General features: G+C 37.7%; 2 protein-coding genes across 2 annotated transcripts; both read left to right on the top strand.

Annotated features, from left to right (window-relative positions):
• Window positions 1-6359: 6359 nt before the first annotated feature.
• Window positions 6360-6758, top strand: LOC149263348 (uncharacterized). Its single transcript, XM_089387733.1, has one exon. It carries the CDS (start codon window positions 6360-6362, stop codon window positions 6756-6758), a length of 399 nt encoding a protein of 132 aa, XP_089243859.1.
• Window positions 6759-8187: 1429 nt separating this feature from the next.
• Window positions 8188-8664, top strand: LOC149263347 (uncharacterized). Its single transcript, XM_089387726.1, has one exon. The coding sequence runs from the start codon at window positions 8188-8190 to the stop codon at window positions 8662-8664; it is 477 nt and encodes a 158-aa protein (XP_089243852.1).
• The last annotated feature ends 16168 nt before the right edge of the window (window positions 8665-24832 follow it).

The following is a 24832-nucleotide window of genomic DNA, read 5'->3' as shown; positions in this document are numbered from 1 at the left end:
AAAATTGTGGCTAATGTTAAAGAGTACGCACAAACTTTAAATCATTTTAATTTATGTAAATCTAAAGCAATTAAAGCCTTTAATGAGTAGGGTCTATTTCACGTACAATGGGAAACAATTGGATATAGAAACTTGTTTCCAGAATTTACAAAGCAGAGAGAAGTATGTCAAAATTCATCGACAAAATAAAAGTTTCTAGTCATAGATGCCGAATATATCTTGGAAGTATCAAGTATCAATATTTCTGAAGATCAATTTGTACATTGCATAAACGATACTCATGGAAATCATGGAGTAACCATAGATGTTGTATAAATCATTCGCGAACTAGTTATCAGTACTTTTGTAGAGAAATATGTATATTGGATAGATGATATATATGTGAGTTCATTGTCAAGTGAAAACAGGACGAAAGATACTACAAATGAAGAACTGATTCATGACAAGCTATCAGATAACGGGAAAAGCTTGATCAGAGTTTTATTTTAGAAGAAGTGTGTGATGGTGAAATAATGATTTCCATAAGTCCTATGGAAAAAGAAAATGTTGAAGAATATATAAACATAGAAGTTGATAGCATTGTGCTACTTGATTTGATTAGTGTTCTTTTTGCTACAAATCAAGAAAGCATAAATTTCTATAATTATTTTTTATGATGGTTTTGTCACATTGAAAAATGCAGAGTATCAAAGCAATAGTAAAAATATGAAGATTGAAAGGGTAAAGCTTCATAGCAATAAGGTTTTAGACCAAACAGAGATGCAGGTTGATTTTTTCTGGAGTTGCAATCACATCGATCATGGAGCTGCATCAAGTTACCAATAACGTGCTTGCAGACTCTGTTAGTCAAAAGGAAATAGGAAACCTAATCTTAAAAACAAGAATAAAGGACCTAGAAGATGCTCTAAATTTGGGTCCTTTGTTGATGAATTCATCAGCAACACCAATAGCAGTGCCCAAAGCTACTATTTACGACACATCTTATAGATTTGCTAAATCTATCATCTTCCTTAGTGTGGTGAAAACATATATTATTAAAAATATATGCCAATCATTACAAATCATTAAACATGCATGGCGAGCAGCTTGTGACCTAGAGAATTTGGGACAAAGAGATAAATAATTTGTCAATCGTATTAAACGTGATATCAAAGGCGAGAGGTATTTCGTGAACAATGACTTATTTTCTTTCAAGTTTCTGATGTAGAGAAAAGAGAGCAGGAACTGCCAAATGCCAATCGAATGAAGCAACTCAAAGTTGCATGGTCTCAGAGAATCAGAAGAATGGAGAACATTATTTCTGAATATCAAAACATAGAGAATCAAAGGGCAGATGCATATGTCAAAGTTGTACAAATTGTGCAAAATTTGAACGGTCCACGTATCACATATGACTTTGGATTAATTTCAAGATAAATGTTAACAGTTGAATTGGATAAGTTGAAACAGTCAAAGGCAACAGAATTTGACAATATAGTTGATTTTAGTACACATGAAAGCAAGGAATGGCTAATTGAATTTGTTAATGTTAATGAACAGAACTTTGCTTTAGTTGTGCAATTGCAAGCAGAAGCCACATAAATTGACAAAGAGATATTCAATCAAAGTGTCAAATTGGAAATTACAGTTGCTCCTATGAAACATTACATACAGGCAAAGTTAAAGAAATTTCTTCAAGAAGACGAAAGCTCTAAAAATAGTTAATAATTAAGCAATAAGGACATATGCTTTTACATAGTGTAAGTTTCCTTAAATCTTGGAATGTTCGTTTTTTTGTTTACTAGTGATCAAATGTTCAGATTTTTATATATGTTATTATGAATTCAGACAATCTTTGAATGCAGTTTTTCACTTTTCACTGCAAATGGATTTTTCATACAACGGTTCATAGGATTCCAATTCATTTACTTTTGTGCCTAGGTATAAACATTTTGATAAACTCTTTAGAAATCGAATGTTATTTTTTTTATCCAAAATTATCGAGGTGCCTTACATTTGCACATGGTTTTTTTTCTTCTTATTTTTTGGCCCCACATAGCTTTGTTTCAGAGTCACATTATCATTTATTATTTGTATTTAATTAATTGCGGAGAAATTGTTTCTATTTTTCCACAATGCAGGGGCGCAAAGTTAAAGAGACAAAAGAACTAAAATGGTAGTCGTGAATATGCTAGTGAACTACGATATCAGAAAAAGTGTTTCTATCAACAAAATAGCTATTATGAGTAGCCATATAGTATTATTGTTATTCAAATTATATACCTTATTGTTAGAAACTCATTGCTTTGTGAAAATTCTAACATTGTTTACCAATTTTGTGAACAATTCGAACATAATTTCTCTTTTGTTAATAGAAATGAAAATGGATATTCAATAAGTGTTTTTTATTGTCAAAAATTTGTTTCGACTTTGATGTTTATTTTAATCATAGTTATGGTAATTACAATTTGAACCTGAATACAATTCTTGTTATACGAATGACATATTTTAGTTTCTTATAACACTTATAACGAAGTGCATTTTTACTTTGAATATTGTCACGTAGATTTGACCAATCTTTGCAACTTGCTCTATTCTCTTATCTATAGAATATATAAAATGAACATTAACAAATTGTTTTCACAAACAACATAAATTGACATCTAATGTATGAAATTATTTGTATTTTGTATGATGAAATATTTGCTTTCAACTCCCCCCCGTTTTGTCGTCATTTTTGCAAAGAACTTGCAACCACCTTAATCATGTCATAATTGAGCAGATCATATATGAAATGACATTCAACTACTATCGATTTTAATGATATGAAATGACATTTAGCTACTTCAAGAAGCTTATTTTATTATATGCTAAATCGTGTTCTATTTTTATTGACCAAAGCTCTCCTATCAATAAATACAAATTATTTTTTGCCATTTATTCAATCAAGTAATGTGTAGAGAGGCACTTCTCAAAGACACACTGAAAGTGTCTTTTGGGTTTTTTAACCATTTCGACTTGTTGTAGTAAAAACACAACCCCCCGGGAGGAGAGCTCGAGCTGCTGCGCGCGCGGCCAATGGTTTCAGCAACGCAGCCAACTGGTTCTTCATTCATCGCCTATGGCCCCTCCGGAGGCTCCACCAGAGGGGAATGACATTCAGCAGGCCTTTTCAAACTTGGTAAAATCACTGCCTCCTCAGCGCCCATGACCTACTGTTTCAAAATTTGTTAAGAAACTCGATGGCCTTTAAGAAGTTCACTTGCCTCCTACTCTACCTCGCTTGGCCGCTCTTTCGCTAGCAGAAAAAGGGCTCATTGGACAGTTCACGGGCCTCTGGCCCTCTCCGAAAACCATCCAGAGATGGGTCGAGAGAACCTGGTCAGATAAGATACAAGGGAAAATATCCATAAGATTCTGTGGGAAAGGGTATTTTACATTTCACTTTGAATCCAAAGAAGACAAGGATTTAATCTTCAGAAACGGGCCAAATTTCATGGATTCTAGGGGCATGTATCTCAACAAATGGACCCCTGATTTTGATCCCAAGCTTGATGTGCCCAGCGCTGTCCCAATTTGGGTCTGGCTCCCTCACCTCCCCCTCCATTGCTAGGGGGATGACTCGGTTCGAGCCATAGGGATTGCAATGGGCAAATATGTCGACCGAAGTGAGCCCAAGGACAACATGCAAGCTTGTGCTCGGATCTGTGTGGAAATGGATCTCGGCAAAGGCCTCCCTGAAGCCATCAAGCTAAAAGTGGATGACTGGAGCCATATTCAATAGCTGGACTACGAGCAGATCCCGTTCAAATGCAAGGTATGTCACGAGTACAGCCACTTTGCAAATCGATGTACTAAGCTTATTAATGTAGAAAATGATTCTCAAGAGGAACAATGGGAAGTTGTTAAAAAAAAGAAATCGGCCTCCCTGGTCAAAGCCACCCATGAAGCAGACCCATCGACTTCAGCTGAAGGCCATCCTCCCTCCTCCCCTCATGCACCCTCCAAATCTTCCCCCAGCGCCCCTATTCCGCCCCCTTCATCTAACCCCTTTTCAATTCTTTCTCTCCCTGAAGGCCATTCCCTTGACCCTCCCTCCCATGAGAGCCACCCCCAAAGCCCTCCTAAATCCTCCCTGCCCCTGATCACCTCCACTCAGCCCCTTCAGGATCCTCCTATAAACAGAATTACCAGAAGCTCTTCTAAAGATCATGGAGGATCGAGTGATACTTACAAGAAGCCTGGTCCGGGCAGGAAATCCGCCAAGCAGCATCGGGACGAGAACGCGCAGAAAGACATCGCTATGGGAACCCAGACACCCATAGAATCCTTCATCCTGAGTCAGCATGACAAAGAAACAGTCAATAAGGAACAAGGGGGGCGAGCACCACCCCGGACATCACACCTGCAATGATAAAAATCCTGTCTTGGAACAGCAGGGGATTCGGGCACCCCTCCAAGATAGTTGCCCTCAGAGATCTCATTCACCAAGAGAAGCCTGGAATTATTTTGCTGCAGGAAACCAAACAAGGCCAGCGGGAAATGAATGGTATCATTGAACAGCAGAAACAGTTTAAAGGAAGTTTCAGTGAAGCAAGAGGAGCTTCAGGTGGTATAGCCACTATGTGGAATCATAACATATGGAACAGCAAGTCGGAAACCATCAACCAACACTGGATCAAACAGTCTTAGAAAACAAAGAAGACATGAAAACTGTAATTATTTACAATATATATGTGCCCAATCATTACAGAGACAAGGATCGATGCTGGAGTGATTTAAAGTCCAATATTGACGAAGAAGAGTGCTCTAACATCATATTGGGCGGCGATCTCAATCTAATCCTCCATGCCAATGAAAATAGAGGTGGCACTTTCATAGCAGATCACTACAGAACCAGCTTGGAAAACATTATGCAGGAATACAATCTAATGGATATCGTTCCCAAAAATCGGAGATATACATGGAGCAACCGCCGGTTTGGAGCAGGCAACATCATGGAACGTTTAGACAGAATATTAATTAACGTTTCGTTGCTTTCCAGATTTTCGGTTGGGTATGCCAGCGTTCTGTCATGCCCTGTTTCAGATCACTTTCCCATCACACTCACGCTAGAAAAACACAGCAATTTGGGGCCAATACCCTTCAGGTATAGCTCTCTTTGGAACAGCATACCAGCAGTAAACGAAATCGTTCTCAGAACCTGGAGACAGCATGTCGAAGGATCCCCTGGATTCATCTGGGAGTCCAAACTAAAAAGAACCAAACAGGCCATTAAAGAATGGGCCAAAACAAGCTATAAAGAACCTGAAGAGGAAAAAAAGGAGCTTAAAAATAATCTCAATAGCACGCAAAAGGCGATAGAAGAGTTTTCACTCACCCAAGAAAGCAAACAACAAGAAGACGACCTCTATTCACAACTGTGCCGAATTAAAAAAGCAGAGGAATTAAAATGGAGGTTAAAATCTAGGCAATTGTGGCTGCAGGAAGGAGACAGAAATACAGCATTCTTCCATAAACAAACAACTGCTAGAAAGATAAGGAATAGTGTAAGCTACATTATAGATGCTGAAGGAAACAAACAAGAAAACCAGGAGGCCATTCGAAGGACAGCAACTGAGCATTTTCGAGACCTTCTAACAGAAACCAAAGATCAGGAGGATTACAATGAGCTTTTACAACATCTGCCTGTGGGGATTAGCAAACAAATAAATGACAGTTTAACCAAAGAGATTGACGAGGAAGAAGTCAGAAGATCAGTTTGGGCTCTTCAACCTGATAAAGCCCCAAGTCCAGATGGCTTCCCCATATGTTTTTACCAAACGTTCTGGGGAATCATTAAAAGAGATCTGATAAAAATGTTAAAGTGGACTCAATGAAAGTGAAAAGTAGGGGGATTCACCAACACCACACATCTGGCCCTTATTCCCAAAGAAAACAGACCCTCCTCATTTACCAGATTCCGCCCAATATCTCTTTGTAATTCTTCCTACAAAATTCTGTCCAAAGTCATCGCCTCCCGCCTCAAACCCTTTCTCCCATCCCTCATCTCTGAAAACCAAGGGGGGTTTATAGCAAACCGCCACATAACTGACTCCATTCTTCTAGTACAAGAAGCCATTCATTCGAGCCAATCCAAGAATGAGAAAGGATTTGTTCTCAAACTAGATTTGGCCAACGCCTTTGATAGAGTGAGGCACTCCTATCTCTTTGCAGTCCTGAAGAAGATGCGATTTGACGTAGGCTTTGTGAACCTCATCAAAGCCTATATTATCGAACCTTGGATCACCCCTCTTGTCAATGGCAGACCAGGAGAAGCTTTCCAATCCACCCGTGGCCTTAGACAAGGATGCCCCCTCTCACCCTACCTTTTCATTCTGATGGCTGAATCATTTAGCAAATTGTTGGACTTCCATCGGAGAGTTGGCCTAATAACAGGAATAAAATTTGGGAATGGAGTCAAGAATATCAATCATTCGCAATTTGCTGATGATACCCTGCTAATTGGGGGGGCCTCCATCACAATAGCTAGGCGCTTCAAAGTCCTTCTGGACAAATTCATGGATTACTCTGGCGGCCTGGTTAACCAGCAAAAAAGTTGTGTTTATGGCTGGAACACATCAGTGCAGGTCCTCCACAATATAGCAGCAACATTTGGGGTCTCATGCAACTATGACTGGTCTCGTTTTTCATATCTGGGCATTCCTGTAAGCACAAGGCACTTAAGGGCAGAATTTTGGGACACTATAATCGATAAGATGAATAGGAAAGTCCAGTAGTGGGGCTCAATGTGGCTGAACCCAGCTGGCCGCCTCATCCTTCTCAAATCTGGTATATCCTCTTTGTCTCTATACCATTTCACTCTTCTTCAAGCCCCAGCCTCCTTTCACCACAAAATGGAAGGCATCCTTCGACATTTTTTATGGCAAGGAGGGAAGCAGGAAAAAAAAAAAAATCAATCTGATCAGATGGACGCATGTAATTCAGCCCCAGGACCGAGGTGGTCTGGGCATCAGATCCCCTAGATTTCTCAACTTAGCTTTTGGAGGCAAAATTGTTTGGAGACTCATAACTGGTCTTCCTGCTTGGTGGAAAAGGGTCCTGGAAATCAAATATTTAAAATATCTAAGGCATCATCTCCTTGATCAAGACATCCCCAACAGAGATTCCACCAAAATCTGGTGCTTATGTAAGAAAGCAATTCCCATAATCGCTCAAAATACCTCCAAAATTCCTAAGGGAGGAGCCAGCATTAACATTAGAGCGGACAAAATCTTGGGACAGCAACCCATCAATACACAAGCAGGAGTCAACCCCATCCTCTCATTTTTCGAAAGATCTGGTATCCACCATTTGAATCAGATCTCTCAGTGGGAACCTCCAACCCATTTTTAGGCTGGATGGTCCTTTCCTGCTATTCCCAACAATCTCAAAGTCAGCTTGTCAGCTCTTCAATCTCACCTGCATAGCATAGCTCCTATAAAAAAAATGACTTAGATGGCTTCAGCTGGGACCCTACCGGATCTTCATACACCATTAAGGCTGCTCACCATCTCCTCTGCAGCAGCAACCACCCGATGCCTATCTGGAATCATTGGAAGGCTGTTTGGAAGTCCGAGGCTCTTCCAAAAATCAAATTTTTTATGTGGACTCTACTTAAAGGCAAGACTCTTACCGTTGAAAATCTGCAAAGGAGGGGCATCATCGGCCCTTCTCGCTGCCCCAATTGTATGGCTGCAAAGGAAACCATTCCTCACCTTTTTATTGGCTGCCCCTTTGCTACAGAATGTTGGGGAAACTTATATCAGAACAACCAGATTCCTTGGACCAGCCAAATCACCATAGGCGAAATCTTGCACAAATGGAAAAAGAATTTCCCCTGGCAGAGAAGGAAGAACAACATAGCGAAGAGGGTATGGGACCTTCTCCCTTATACCATGGTATGGAATCTATGGTTGGCCCGCAACCAAAAAAATTTTAAGGACAAGCGATCGAATGCTAGAAGCCTCTGCAGTAAAATAAGAGGTCTCGCCCTTGAAATCATAAAGGCCAAAAATCAGAGGGGAATAGACATCACCGAGCTCAGTGTGGAAGAACGAAGTTTCATTGGCCCCTTGTTGGACATACACAACAACAGGCACACAGGTAGCATAGCTAGCAACAGACAAAACGCCGTCCCTTAGAACTGGAAAATAAGGCTCAAAGAAAATGCGTTTGCTACCTGGATTCAACATTCCAAAAGGTAGAGTCTTTTTTTTTTATGGAGCTTCAAAGTCGAATCCAAGGGCTGCAGGGGCTGGAGGAGTGATCCTCGATGAAAATGGAGAAATTGTTTTATCATATGGATGGGGTTTAGGAAATATCTCCAATAACAGGGCAGAAGCCCTGGCACTATATCAGGGGTTTCTTCAGCTTGGGAAGCTAGGCATCAAAGCAGCCTCCATCTTTGGAGATTCAGCAATGGTCATCAGTTCCATGGCCCAGAAGAGAGAACCCCTCAATGTGCGCCTTCAGCAGACTTTAAGCCGCTGTCAAAGTCTAGCTCACCATATGAAAGATCTTCGCTTCCATCATGTTTTACGCAGCTTAAACAAAGATGCAGATAACCAGGCTAATAAGGCGTGTGCCAGATCGCAGGGCTGCTTAGTTTGCAACGGAGTGGAGACTATCCAATATTTGCCATGACTGTTTACAGCATCTCTCTCAACCAGCTTTGCACCAAACCAATAAGGACAGACGCAGCGGAAGGATCGAAGAACCTTAACTCTCTCATTGTGATTAAGATAGACAAAGGATTCAGGAGCGTTCAAAAAATCAAGGGAACGAGATTCCAGCTAGGCGGTCGCCCCACCAGAACCCACCGCTTCAGCATTCTCGACACAGTCCCACCTTTCTCTTACTCTGCTCAAAATAACGCTCGGTATATGCTCGGTGTATGCACCCCTCCCGCATGGATTCTCTACTCGGGCAACATCCTTCAATTACAGAGCATCAAGGGCAGAGTTCCCATGGCATCGCATCAGGATCAAGCCTCGGTCCACTCAGGAATTGTTCTCTTTTCCAGTTTTGTCGCAGATCAACCAGAATCTACAATTAAACAATCAGGCTCCTCCTCTTCATTGGTGCGGAGCAGTCAGGCATATCAATTTGGCAAATCAGGCTTCTCCTTATCTATCATAGTCAGGCACAACAATCACCTTAATATTAAGTGAAAATGTTCTGCAAATGTCGCTTTTTAGTTTTTCAATTTGTCAGGATATATAGTATCTTAGCTTTCATCTTAAATCCTAAGTGGCAGGACTCAGGAGGATGTTGTAAATCTTTCACTCCCAGCACCACTCGGAAAATAATCATGTATTACATGAGAGCAGTCTCATTTTCTCCTCTTTTTTTCGAATCGTAATATAGCAACCGATGATGTTAAAAAAAAATTGTGTAGAGAGGCACTTCTAATTGTAGAGTTACAACTTATCATATTTTCTTGTTTGCAAATTTTCCGATGTCCTCCAATATAAATACAATGAGAATAAGAGTTGCAACTAGTAGCCCCAGCAACTGAAAAAATTCATACGTTGATAGTGTTTAAGAAAACGCATAAATAATACTAATTATATTTTGTAAAGGTTACAATGAAATCAAATTGCAGAAGACTTCTATTGCAAAATGGTTTAGACATTTGCAATTGCAGATGCATATGTCAAAGTTGTACAAATTTTGCATAATTATTAGTTCTATATGCAAGTACTAATAACGTTTATACAATATACGGTACAGTCCTCTGGCAATTATGTACAAAGTTTAAATATGATATGATGTGATAATGTTAAAAATGTTTAGAAAAAATATGGTACTATCATATAGTTCTTATTTTTGAAGTACTTCTGTCCTATGGAATTAGAAACTCTTATTTTTCTTATTTCTGTATATTTGATCTAACTCATATCATTATAGCAACAAAAATAAATACAAGCATAACATGTACCATTAAGGACAATCATAACACTTCTGAGAGGCATGTATTTGTTTATTTATTGTACTTTGACTATATTTGCTTACACAGCGCAACTGTTGTTTTTTCTTTTTTTTTGGTGCCCCCGTTGCTAATTGAATTTGTTAATGTTAATGAACAAAACTTTGTTTTAGTTGCACAATTGTAAGTAGAAGCCACATAAATTTACAAAGAGATATTCAGTTAAAGTGTCAAATTGAAAATTATAGTTTTTCCTATAAAACATTGCATATAGGGAAAGTTAAATAAATTGCTTCAAGAAGACACAAGCTCTGAAAACTATTAAAAATTAAGCAATAAGGATATATGATGTATGAACCTACGATCCGGGCGACTCCACCGTGCGAAGTGCGTGCGAGGAGCTCATGCGAAATGTGAAACGAAATGAACCTTGGACAAGTTTATAAGGTGTTGGGCGAGTTGAGGGGACGGTTCCATGAGTTGGGCGGGCCGACCCTCCTCCTGGGCGAGACAACACATTGTGAACGAGTCGGCTTGGGCGTTGGGCGTGGGTCGACCGGGTGACATAACCCGCCACCCTACTGTATATGTTGGAGGGCGTTTGGAGGCAAACGACCATCATTCGAACATTACGAGTTCGATCAAGGAGTTCTGCAATGTGTGGATGAGCTCGAACGACAGGCGGAACTCGGGTGAAAAACTCGCATAAGAAACTCGGGCGAAAAACTCGCGCAGAAAACTCGGGCGAAAAACTCGTGCAGAAAACTCGGGTGAAAAACTTGTGCAGGAAGCTTGTGAAAAAAACTCGGGCGAGGTCGTCGGGCAGAACTCAGGCAAGGTCGTTCAAGCAGGACTCGGGTGAGGTCGTTCAGGCAGAACTCGGGTGAGGTCGTCAGGTAGGAAACTTGGGCGAGGTCGTTCGGGCGAACCGGGTGAGGTCATTCGGGCGACCCGGGTGAGGTCGTCGGGCGACCCGGGTGAGGTCGTTGGGCGACCCGGGTGAAGTTGTTCAGGCGAGCCGGGTGAAGTTGTGTGGCGACCCGGGTGAGATCGTTTGGGCGAACCGAGTGAAGTCGTGTGGCGACTCGGGTGTAGTTGTTCATGTGAACGAGTTTGGGTGGACGTGCGGACGGGTGGCCGGGCGAGGGCGCGCTGTGCACGCCGAAATGAAGAATCGTGTGGACGGGTGACTTGGGTAGGGCGTGTTGTGCACGACGAAACGGTGGAAACGGTGAAGTGTTGAGGTTGTGAACAAAGGTGTGACTCGTGCAAAGGTGCCCGTGTTTGGTGACTTGGTTACAACGAGGCGCACCCAAGTTGGGCAAACAACACGATCATGTGACGAGGTGAACGAAGGGTTGGTGAGTCGTGCGGCGACCGTGCGGAGGTTCCAACGAGCTAGGCAACCAAGTTTGCCAAAGTTGGAAATTTGGCTAATTGTAAATTTGGGGTTTCCCAAGAATTAACTTGTATTTCTAAAAGAAGATTATATATATTAATTCGGGTAGACTCATATTGCAGGGAGTTGCCCCTCCCTTTATACTGTTGTGCATTTCTCTTGTATAATGATGTTTATGTGAATGTTATGGGCTTTCACTGTATAAAGGACAAAGATAATACTTGGTAATGAAAAAATAAACTAAGTATGGAATGTTAGGCATAGTTTAGAATCATAAGTATTGGTGAAAAGAAAGCGGTTGGTAGTGCCGCACCCCGCTATAGTGTGGTTGGAAGAGTACCGCCAGTGTAGGGGCATGACAGATGGTATCAGAGCTAGTGTCAGGGAGATAGTGCTAGTGTTGAAGCATTGATACACACCTACACTTTGTGACAGGTGGTATCGGAGCTGGTGAACTAAATCAAGGAGCTGATTCTACGAAGACCGAAGACTTGGCAGGGAGCTCAAGTTTTGCATGTAACAGGTGGAATATCAGGGTGATTTAGGTGAATAGTGAAACAGGTTTAGCAGAGGAGAAGCTTTGTGCTTGGGCCAAGCTGAACGAAAAGGCATGGCAGGTTTGGAAGAATGCGAAGGGAAGCTCTTGCTTACCTTATATAGGTTGAAATAGATGAAAGAAGAGAACACCCGGATTCAAAAGGAACTTGAAGTATTGGAAAGGAATGTTGAAGACAAACTTCTTCAACTTGGTTGGACAATGGAGCAGGATGAAGTTACAAATTGTGCTAACAAGGAAGAGGAAGCCATGAAGATTGAAGATGTTGCAGATGTGACCATGATGGAGGATGAACTTGAGATTGATCAAGTTGAACCAAGATCGTGCAGTTTGCAGACATGGATGGATGAGGATACTCACATGGAGGAGCCTCATGATGATGAAGTATTGATACTTGTGTTTCATTTGAGCATTTGGTAGATGGATCGTATGCAGGGAAGGGAAAAATCAGTTTGCCGATGCCAGGAAGGATCTTACCATGGATGTCTACAATGAGACCTTGTATGGAGAAGCAAGGATTGTTGATTGTTGCAGGACTTGTTGGGGTTGTTTGTGACCTTATGGTGGAAGGTACAAAGGCTCGTGACAAGGGAGGAACATGATGATCATTGCGGAGGATTTGGTCATGCTTTAGCCACATGGAGAATTGGCTAAGTGCCCGGCATGACTCATGGACAGATTGAGGAGGGCACACACTTGAGTTGCTTGGGTGGACTTCTCATGGCCAAGACCAAGAGATAGTCTTGGTGGAACCTTTAGTGGGGTAGCTATGATGGAGAGACTCATGTGATGATGATATGGTTGGGTGACCGAGTTCACTAGATCGAAGATTGCAAACTTGGATGAGGATGACCGATTATTGTGATGGGTCTACTTGGTTGGACTACATGGGCAACTTATTCATGGACATCAGGTTGGAGACATGGAGCACGATAGTCTTATGCAGGGACATGATGCAGGAGCACTTGTAGAGGTGTCACTTATGGGCATCCAATGAGGAGTGCCAAGGCAGGGATGTTGTGCAGGTGGATTTGTTGGTGTGACATGGAGATGTTTTACTTATGAGCCGATGGAGAGGTTGTGCACTCTTGTACAACAAGGCCATGGACTTGGATGGAGTTGTGAGCAGACTATGGAGCATTCCTACTACATGGAGAGCTGAGGCATCTTGCAAAGACCTTTGGGCCGAGACTTGTATGCTTGCTAGAGTGTTGGTTGGAGATGACTCATGGAGCTCATGATGACATGAGGTTGTGACTTTTAGGGACTTCATATATGGTGGACTTGGAGGATCTGATGCATTGAGGAGCTGAGGTCAAAGACTTTGATGCAGAATGGGATGCATACTTTCGAGTACATGTGTGGGTGTGGCTTGGAAGAGTGACTTGATGTGGAGGATCGATATGAGACACTTTGGAGTGATGGAGTTACAACGATGATGATGCCTTGGTGGCAACACTTGGGCATGGGTTGAGCCGAGACTTAACCACTTTTGACACATGGGAGCTAATTGATCTATGATCATGGGCAACACATGGATAGATGAGACAAGTGTATACTTGTTTCTATGGCAGACTTGAGGGATGGCACATTACAGATATGATGGAGGTTGCTTCATGGACCTGGATGTGGCACATCGAGAGTCGGGAGATGATCTCTTCCTTTGAGGAGATGGATGTTTTGCAGATGGATGATGATGTTGGATAGAAAACATCATGGACAGCATGTTGCAGACGAGATGGAGATTACTTCATGGACCTGAGCATGGCTTACTTGTATGGAGATGGATTCTTGATCGAGTTGAGGATGTGACAGGATGTTCAGAGAAACGACTGATGATGGCATGAGGATGTACATTCTCATGGTTTGGGCGTGACAGTTGGATTAGCTACCCAACTAGTTCAAACATGAGGGCTAGCAGTGTGCAGAGATGTGTTAGCATTATGTTGGAGTATCATGGCAGCAGTTCACACGAGGATGACACATGATGAGGTCGACACGATATGTTACAGTGTGCATGTAGCTCGAGATGGAGGGAACAGCCTTCCACGATGGAGATTGTGACAGGGTGGTTGATGGTCATGGATTGAGATGAATTCCGATATATGACATATCGATGGGGTGTATACCTTGGTATGGTGATCTTGGTGACAGGTGATTGCCAGGATGAGATATTGTCGAGGACAATAATGACTTCAAGTGGGGGAGGATGTATGGACCTGCGGTCCGAGCGACTCCACTGTGCGAAGTGCGTGCGAGGAGCTCGCGTGAAATGTGAAACAAAATGAACCTTGGACGAGTTTATAAGGTGTTGGGCGAGTTGAGGGGGAGGTCCCATGAGTTGGGCAGGCCGACCCTCCTCCTGGGCGAGACAACACATTGTGAACGAGTTGGCTTGGGCATTGGGCATGGATCAGCCAGGTGACATAACCCGCCACCCATCCGTATATATTGGAGGGCGTTTGGAGGAAAACGACCATCATTCGATCATTACGAGTTCGATCAAGGAGTTCTACAATGTGTGGATGAGCCCGCTGACGGGCGGAACTCGGGTGAAAAACTCGTGCAGAAAATTCGGGTGAAAAACTTGGGTGAAAAGCTCGTGCAGAAAACTCAGGCGAAAAACTCGTGCAGGAAGCTTGTGCAGAAAACTCAGGCGAGGTCATCGGGAAGAACTCGGGCGAGGTCGTTTAGGCAGGACTCACGAGAGGTCGTTCAGGCAGAACTCAGGCGAGGTTGTTGGGCAAGAAACTCGGGCGAGGTCGTTCGGGCGAACCGCGTGAGGTCATTCGGGTGACCCAGGTGAGGTCGTCGAGCGACCCGGGTGAAGTCATTCGAGCGACCCGGGTGAGGTCGTTGGGCGACCCAAGTGAAGTCATTCAAGCGAGCCGGGTGAAGTCATGTGGCGACCCGGGTGAGGTCATTCGGGGGAACCGAGTGAAGTCATGTGGTAACCCGGGTGAATTCGTGTGGTGACTCGGGTGAAGTTGTTCGGGTGAACGAGTTTAGGTGGACATGCGGACGGGCGACCAGGCGAGGGCATGCCGTGCACGCCGAAACTAAGAATCATGCGGACGGGTGACTTGGGTAGGGCCGTGCACGACAAAACGGTGGAAACAGTGAAGTGTTGAGGTTGTGAACAAAGGTGTGACTCGTGCAGAGGTGCCCATGTGTGGCGACTTGGTTACGATGAGGCGCACCCAAGTTGGGCAAACAACACAATCATGCGACAAGGTGAATGAAGGGTTGGTGAGTCGTGCAGCGACTGTATGGAGGCGCCGACAAGCTAGGCAACCAAGTTTTCCGAAGTTGGAAATTTGGCTAAGTGTAAATTTGGGGTTTCCCAAGATATAACTTGTATTTATAAAAGAAGATTATATATATTGATTCGGGCAGACTCATATTGCAGGGAGTTGCCCCTCCCTTTATACTGTTGTGCATTTCTCTTGTATAATGTTGTTTATGTGAATGTTATGGGCTTTCATTGTATAAAGGACAAAGATAATACTTGGTAATGAAAAAATAAACTAAGTATGGAATGGTAGGTGTAGTCTAAAATCGTAAGTATTGGTGAAAAGAAAGCGGTTGGTAGTGCCGCACCCCGCTATAGTGCGGTTGGAAGACTACCGCCAGTGTAGGGGCGTGATAGGTGGTGTAAGTTTCTTTGAATTTCAAATGGATTTTTCATACAATGGTTCACAGGATTCCAATTCATTTGCACATGGTTTTTCTTCTTCTTCTTTTTCCCCCACATAGATTTATTTCAAAGTCAAATTATCATTTATTATATGTATTTAATTAATTGTGGAGCAATTATTACTATTTTTCCATAATGCAGGGCGCCGAGTTAAAGATACAAAGAACCAAAAAGGTCATTGTTGATATGCTAGTGAACCATGATTTCAGAAAGAAAAAGAAGTGTTGCTATCGATAGAATATCTATTATGAGTAGCCATATGGTATTATTATTTCTCGAATTATATACCTTATTATTTAAAACTTATTGCTTTGTGCAAATTCTAGCATTGTTTAGCAATTTTTTGCACAATTCGAACATAATTTCTCTTTTGTTACTAAAAATGAAAATGGATATTCTATAACTCTTTTTTACTATCGGAAATTTGTTTCAACTTTGATCTTTATTTTAATCATAGCTATGGTAATAACAATATGAACCTGAATACAATTTTTGTTATACAAATAACATATTTTAGTTTCTTATAACACTTATAATGAAGTGTGTTTTTAATTTTAATATTGTCACGTAGTTTTGACCAATCTTTCCAACTTGCTATGTTCTCTTATCTATAGAATATAGAAAATGAACATTAACAAATTGTTTTCACAAATGACAGAAATTGACATCTAATTTCTGAAATCATTATGTATTCCATATGATGAAATCTATGCTTTCAACTCTCTAACCCTGCTCCCCTTTCCCCCTGCCCCTGTCCTGTCGTCATTTTTACAATGAACTTGCAATTGCCTTAATCCTGATATAATTGAGTAGATCATATATGAAATTAAATTCAAGTACTATCGATTTTAATGGTATGAAATGACATTTAGCTACTCCAAGCAGCTTATTCTATTAATATGCTAGCTTGTGTTCTATTTTGACTAACCAGAGCTTTCCTATCAATAAATACAAGCTTTTTTTTCCATTTATTCAGCGAAGTAACTTGTACTCAGGACATTCATTGCATAAAATTATTTTACTTTTTGCCAATTTTGGATTAGATAACTGCACATTTGGCCATTGTACGCGTATTATTCAATATTAACCAAACTTAGTTCTTTAGATAAATAATAAAAATTTCATTTTATAAAGCTTCTTTCCACAAAATAGAGAGGCACTTCTGATTATAGAATTACAGCTTATCATATTTTCTTGTTTGCAAAAAAAATTATGTCCTCTAATATAAATACAATGAGAATAAGAGTTGCAACTAGCAGCCCCAACAACTGAAAAAATCCATACGTCGATAGCTTGTCCACTTCGAAGCTCTGCAGTAAACCATTTAAGTAAATGGATAAATAATACTAATTAGATTTTGTAAAGGTTACAATGAAATCAAATTATAGAAGACTTCTACTCCAAATGGTTTAGACATTTGCAATTCTGAAACTGAACATTATAGATATAATTAACATTGTAATTGAGGCATGTTTATCAAAGTTTGCAATTCTGGTGTATGCAAAGTTATTTATGTTTATGCACATGCATTTGTTCTTCTCCGTACATGTTTTCTCTAAACAAAAAATTCTGCACAACCATTTCTACACAGCTTTCTTCACCTAGCTAGGTATTTTCGTAGTTACGAAATACACTTATAAATAATAATAATAATAAAACAACAACAAAAAAACACAAATCCAAACATGCAGAATTGCAAAACAAATTCATAATGCAGACAAAGTTCTTGAGCTTTCATTGTACTAACCTCTGCACTTCACACAGTCTACAAATAATAAAATAACCACTAGTTTTGTATATGCACAACCACTTTTGCATAGCTTTTTTCATGAAGCTAACACCAAATAGTATTTCACAACTAATAACTCAGACAAAAAAAAAAATGACCATCCATATCCATATTGCATCCTCATTTGAGCACAACATAATAGAAATGAGTCTCAAACTATTCAGTCGACAAATATTATGGGCTTAATTTCTAATTCGTTAACTATACTTTATGCACATGTTCTTTGTTTATGACTAAATTCTCACACTGATGATGTATAGATACGAGCTACTCATTAGTACACCAATAATACCAGCCACAACAACAGCAACAAGGAGCATACTAGTACCAGCGCCAATAGCACTTCCAGCCAAAACTCAAATTTTTCTCTAATCCAGGACGACTCAATTGAATGTTAAATATTGGTCTTTTAAAAGCAATATATACTTGAATTCATCAAATAAATATCGAAAATGGTATTTTATAATGTCAATAGATACAAACTTATCGATATCTTTGTGCCAAAACTCAAATTTTTCTCTAATCCAGGACGACTCAATTGAATATTAAATATTGGTCTTTTAAAAGCAATATATACTTGAATTCATCAAATAAATATCGAAAATGGTATTTTATAATGTCAATAAATACAGACTTATCGATATCTTTGTAACTAGTTGTGATAACGTCATTGCGTGTGGATTTACTAAATGCATAATAATAGTAGTACCTGGCTTTGATTAATTTTTGTATGCTAAGTGTGAATACCAAGTTTTTGTATCGTAAATGTGGAGAATCATTTCAATAATTTGTACGTTGCTTGCTATTATTGCGATGATTACGAGATATAATATTTCATAAACACGAATATAAATTTCGCTAAAAACCGCTACAATATGCAACACTAAAAATGATAAATGAGACTTGATATTGTATATGGCTTTGATCTTTCTGCAGTTACTTTGTGCATCCAAAGAGTAGTTTTGTAGCCATTCGGACAAAAAATACATAGTGCAAAGTACTTAGTACTATATATATATATATATAACAAAAAAACAAAAATAATATATATATATAATAAAAATAAATTATATATATATATGAGCTCATATATATATATATATATATATATTCACTTAAGAGCATAAGAGCATAAACTTAAAGTTAACATGCCAAAACTCTATGAGCTCTTGTATGGATCTTTCACTGTGTGGAGCAACCTCGAAATGTGGATGTATGTGGGTGCGGAGGTTTATGTTCCTCATTCCACACACCATCCTTCCACACATATTTGAAACTATTATGTTGTCATTTCAAAGAAAGAAGACTAACTTTTGATCCAATTATAATAACAATTATTTAATAATAACATTGAATCTAATGACTATTGTATTTGACAGAAGTTATACGAAGGTGTCTTTATTCTCCTGAGATTTCTAGATGATTCAAACAAAGCGTGTGCAGAGGACAAATGCACAGGTGAATTTCTCGCAACACTAAAATTGCAAATTGAGATTTGATATCATAAATGGCTTTGATCTTTCCGCACTTACTCTCTGCATCCAAAGAGAAGTTTCTCAGGCGTTCGAAAAAAATAAAATAAATAAATAAATAATAATAAATAAAATTATATATATATATAATGCAAAGTACGTAATGTAAAGAAAAAAAATTTCACTTAAGAGAAAAAGAGCATAAAATTAAAGTTAACATGTCAATACTCCATGAACTCTTGTGCGGATCTTTGATTGTGCAGAGCGAACTTGAAATGCATATGTATGTGGGTGCGGAGGTTTATGTTCCTTGTTCCACACACCATCCTTCTGCACATAAAGATTATATATATATATATATATATATATATATATATATATATATATATATATGCAAAATACTTAATGCAGAGAAAAAAGTTTTCACTTAAGAGAAAAAGAGCATAAACTTAAAGTTAACATGTCAATACTCCATGAACTCTTGTGTGGGTCTTTGATTGTGCAGAGCGAACTTGAAATGCATATGTATGTGGGTGCGGAGGTTTATGTTCCTTGTTCCACCGACCATCCTTCCGCACATATTTTAAATCATTATCCAGAGAGAAGTTTCTCAAGCGTTCGAAAAAAATAAATAATAAATAAAAATAAAAATAAAAAAAATAATAAATAATAAATAAATAAAAATAATAATAATATATATATATATATATATATATATATATATATAATGCAAAGTACTTAATGCAGAGAAAAAAGTTTTCACTTAAGAGAAAAAGAGCATAAACTTAAAGTTAACATGTCAATACTCCATGAACTCTTGTGCGGATCTGTAGAGCGAACTTGAAATGCATATGTATGTGGGTGTGGAGGTTTATGTTCCTTGTTCCACACACCATCCTTCCGCACATATTTTAAATCATTATGTTTGAAAAAATAAAATAGTTTAAAATTAAATGTGTCTGTGTGGAATAAGGTTTGCACTGCATCATAAATGTGTGTCAAATTTTACGAGGAATAGTTGTCAGGTTATTCATAAATTAAATTTGGTTTGGTTTTACAAAATAGTGGGACCAGTTCTAAATTCGATTCATCACAGAGAGTAGTTGAATACGTGTTGGCATAATATATATTTGTGAATGTCATTGTGCACTTTACTATTTGTAGTTATTATTGATGGCATTCTCTATGGAAGCTACAATTTCACTCAGATAACAAAATTATCTACGAAATCTGGTGGAAAAAAAAAAAATATATATATATATATATATATAAATATTAAAAAATCAAAAAAAAAAAAAAAAAAAAAAATCCAATCCTAGGAGTATTTGAATCGTGTTTTTGATGGTGGAAGTAGATTCAATGCCATCAAAAATACCTAGGGCACCCAAAATATTAAATTTTGATAGTTCTAACCTGGATTTACAAAATTTTCTAACATATTTTATCAAAATCTTGCAAGAATTTCCATGATTTTTCTAAGAAAATTTGAAGGTTGGTTAGAAAATGGTATATCTATATCAACAATATCACAGAAATAGGAATTTCCAAAGTAAAAAAACCAAATAATTTTCAAATATCAAGATTTACTTTACCAGCTACTGTTAGCGTTCACTTTAAAATTTTCAATTGTTATTTATTGAAAGTGTTAAACGTGTCGATAAATCTATAAATCATATCTGAATTCGACAATGGCTAAGGAAAAATGGCGGTGAGGACTACTGGCATTGTACTAATAATAATAATAATAATTAATTAATTAACCTTTGTTAGAAATCATGAGAAAATGTATACACAGCCAACTAGAATGTGTTATGACAATTAGCTTTGTACCATGATATTGAAAATTGTGTACCCTTCTCAGTTTTTCGTATTACACTATCAAAATAAAACAAAGGCGTTAACGATTGAGTGGTGGAGGCCAACTCAATAACTAAATCAATTCGTGATAGAAACAACTATTGTCATGAAATTTATTATTATTATTGTTATTATTTTTATTATTACTGCATATATGCACTTAGTTGTTTCGAAAACTCTTACGGTTGTCCCGTTATGCAGAAATTTCACCCCAGAATCATCAATCCAACAAATAGTTGACGGATTTTGCACAATTTAAGCCAGAAATTACACCGAAAAACCTTTTAAAGTGTGGTGCAGATAGATAACATCTTTATTGTATCACAAATTTTTATTCGTATGACACGTATTTCAATGATATTAAATTGATACCAAAATACACAGTAAGTGGACAAGATGGTTTTGCAATATCAATATTTATTTCCATTACTTCCCATAAACATTAGCTTTGATATTTTCAATTGCTATATATTAACAGTGTCATATGTGATAGTTTCCACGCGAATAATATCAACAGCTGGTAACTGGAATCGAAGCAACAAATTGCGAAATTATGGGACATTAGAGACAAATATAAGTGGAAGATAAATGAAGCAAGGTATTTGTACCTATACAATAAACCACGTCGTGTTTAAATATGCCATTGGAAAAGAAGAGAAACATAGACATTTGCACTAGCGAATACTTTCTTTGTTTCACATCTCAGCGGATTCAGCATTAATCAAGTTAATTTTCTTAATTGCTTGGGTTCTTAAGCAATTTTCTCTACGACGTCTTTATGTTTCTGAAGAATTGTTTAGGGATTTTTATTTTCGCATTTCGCATTTTATGAATACAGGAACTTTAGCAAAATTATTAACACGTGTAGCAATCATTGCGCCTTATCAATTTACTATTGCTTTCTCTTTTGCCTCTCGTATTTGCATGTGCTTTGCCCAAATAATCTAAACTGCATCTAAACAAAGAACCAATGCAATTTTTTCATATGATAATGTGTAAGAAAATAGTGAGAAACATAAACATTTGCACTAATGAATACTTTATTTATCTCACATCTCAGTGAATTTAGCATTATTCAACAATTCATTTTCTCAATTTCTCACGTTCTTTCTCAATTTTCTCTACAACGTATTTCTTTTTCTGTAGAATTGTTTAGGCATTTGTATTTGCTCATTTTTCACTTTATGAACACAACAACTTTAGCAAAAGTTTTAACACATACAGTAGTTATTGCATCTTATCAATTTACTATTGATTTCTCTTTTGCCTCTCGTATTGGCATTTGCTTTTCCCTAATAACTTAAATTGCATCAGAATAAAGAACTTATGCAATTTTTGCATGTCATGATGTGTAAACACATAGTGCTTCTAAATCTTTGTGTAATTCAAAATATGTTTACACAACACATAGTTTATTAAATTTTCATAAAATCAAGTATCAATTATCGACAATGGACACACAAAGAGTAGTTGAAGAAAAATAGAAACAAAAATCCATAGATCCTACACAACAGTCTTCACCTTCCACACCTGTTACCGGTGTAGTGTCATTCATGACTCAAGGAAAGAGGAGAAATCTTGGTTTTGGAAAACTGGTTATTGGTGACTCAGTAAGTCATCGAGATGTGCAAGATAATTTTCACAAATTCTTTCCATACTAGACGCATATAGTTCAAATATCCAATTCCAAAACTATTGTGAATAAAGAGAGCATTCAACAAGCTATAGACATGGAAACTGATAACAGTGAACCACCTAACTAGGTTTCTACTTGTTTAACAAAGAATCAAAAAATATTGGAGCAAGTTGTAGAAGAGGACATTATTTTCAATGAACGTCTTGTCACATTGAAAAATGCAAAATATAACAAGACCAGCAAAAAAATTGAGAGTTGAAAAGGTAAAGGTTGAAAATAAAAATATTATTGATCAAGAACACGTGGATATTGATATGTCTGGAATTGACACGATGGGGCTCATGGTATTGCAACAATCTACCAATGATGCAATTACTCAAAATGTTACCAACGTGCTTGTAGAAAATTAGATGTTGAAAAATAAATTAAAAGAACTACAAGACATCGCAAATCCAATTCCTCTATTAATGACTCCATTAGTAGTACGGTAACCTTCATTGTCAATTTATGTTGCTACAACGCCACAAGCATTTAATAAGGTTGTGAATCTGCTTAATGTAGTGAAGGCATATATCCTCAACAACATATGCCAAAGATTATAAATTATTCATGATGCATGGCAAGCAGTTTGCGATTTAACGCATTTGCAAAAGAAACTAATGATATTTACAAACTTGGTTAACAATAATCTTAAATAAGACAATAAATTCATTGACAATTAATTATATACTTTTAAGTAGAGGCTACAATTACTCTTTGCTTTGAAAATCAAAACAAACAGCTACCGGATAGTGAAGCGAGTGGAAGTTAGATGGGCAGAAAGGGTCACTACACTTGAGAATATCAATTCTTCCTGTAGTGACCTATGCAAAAGGAGAGGTAGTGACTATCTAAAGACAATGGATATTATAAAAGGTTTAAACAATCTACACATGTTGTAGGATTCTAATTTAATTTCAAAGGACAAGTTACAAACTCAATTGGAGGAGAAAAAATAGGAAATGGGAGCAGACTTTGATAGTATCACTGATTTTATTGTAGAACATATTGACATATGGTTAATTACTTCTACCAAGTTCAATAAGCAAAACGCTAAGTTAGTTGTCAAGGTGCAAGAAGAAACTAGGGAAATTGAAAAAGAAATTTTCACTAAAAACATGAAAATGGAAGTTACAATTGCCCTCAACATAGAATAAATTAAAAAAATGATGAACATGTTTCTTCAAAAATTCATGGACTTGTAATACATGTTATATATTTTTGTTTTGTGACTACAGATACTATTCAAAGAAGTGGAACGCCAATTTCTACTACAACAAATCCATCTACTTTACAGTTTTCTTTGCACAATTTCAATTATATTCAACATTTTTTCCTTTTAAGACTATGTTTTGAATATGATCTCATACAAATATGAGATATGATCATGGTTATTTACATTTTATTTTGATTATAATTCTTATTGAATCTGATTTTGTATCAATGTTATGAAAGTGGTCTCGGTAATTTTCGAAAATATGCTTTTAGCTTTTCTACAACATTCAGTGTTGTGTCGTTGCTTTAAACAAAATTAAAATTTTGCATCTTAGAAATATATCTTTTAATAACATAATACTAACACAATGTCTTGATGGAATACTAAAATTCCATGGAGTAATTAGTTAATTATGTTTCTAACACACCCTTTCTACCCATAGTGAAATAACTCTAGGTATTACAATTCTCATAATGTTGAGCTACTTTTTCTAATATTATGTTATTTAGTTCCTTGTACAGAGTGCTCATAATTTTCTTCCGCACAATGAAATATCTACACAAAGAAATATCGTATGGCCATTGTTATTGACATTTTATTTTAAATGCAATTCTTACTTAGTCTGATTTAAAAAAATAAAAACAAAAAAAACATTCATCTTTCAATGTCATGTTTTTGTTTTAAAAAAATTGAACATTTGACAATCGTTTTGCATCTTAGACATATATCTCCTAATAATTGAATACTTGCATGTCTTCAGACCTACATAGATTTCATTCACTAGAATAATTAATCAATTATGTTTCTGATACACCCTTTATGCCTATAGTGAAATAACTCTTTGTATTAGAGTTCTAATCTTGTTGAGCTTCATTTGCTAATTTTTCGTTATTTAGTTCCTTGTACAAAGTTCTCATTGTACATATTAGTTCTCATATTTACAAATTGAATTACATGAACTATTCCATTCAAAACTACTTGACTGTATCAATTTTATGTTAACTTTCTTTCTTTTCTTTTTTTTCTTTTTTAACGAACACGTGCTTTGAAACTTTGCTTTATATCTTATAGTGCATTATTGATTAAGCTAAAAAATTACATTTAACAATACTTTTGGGTGTGAGACATAGATCTCTAAAGAATATAATTACTAACTGCAATTCATTTGAGTTAAGATTTGATTGAGCCATTATAGATTTTAACCAATAAATGAGTTTCATTT

This window comes from Pinus tabuliformis, chromosome 6 (assembly GCF_031772625.1).
Source record: "Pinus tabuliformis cultivar Carrire ecotype Pingquan chromosome 6, CPIR1, whole genome shotgun sequence".
NCBI classification, from domain to species: Eukaryota; Viridiplantae; Streptophyta; class Pinopsida; order Pinales; family Pinaceae; genus Pinus; species Pinus tabuliformis.
This window is presented reverse-complemented; position numbering and strand designations above follow the sequence as displayed.

Bases quoted from the DNA above. Each gene is read 5' to 3' on its own strand.
- LOC149263348 (XM_089387733.1), top strand. From the start codon at position 6,360: ATGGCTGAATCATTTAGCAAATTGTTGGACTTCCATCGGAGAGTTGGC.
- LOC149263347 (XM_089387726.1), top strand. From the start codon at position 8,188: ATGCGTTTGCTACCTGGATTCAACATTCCAAAAGGTAGAGTCTTTTTT.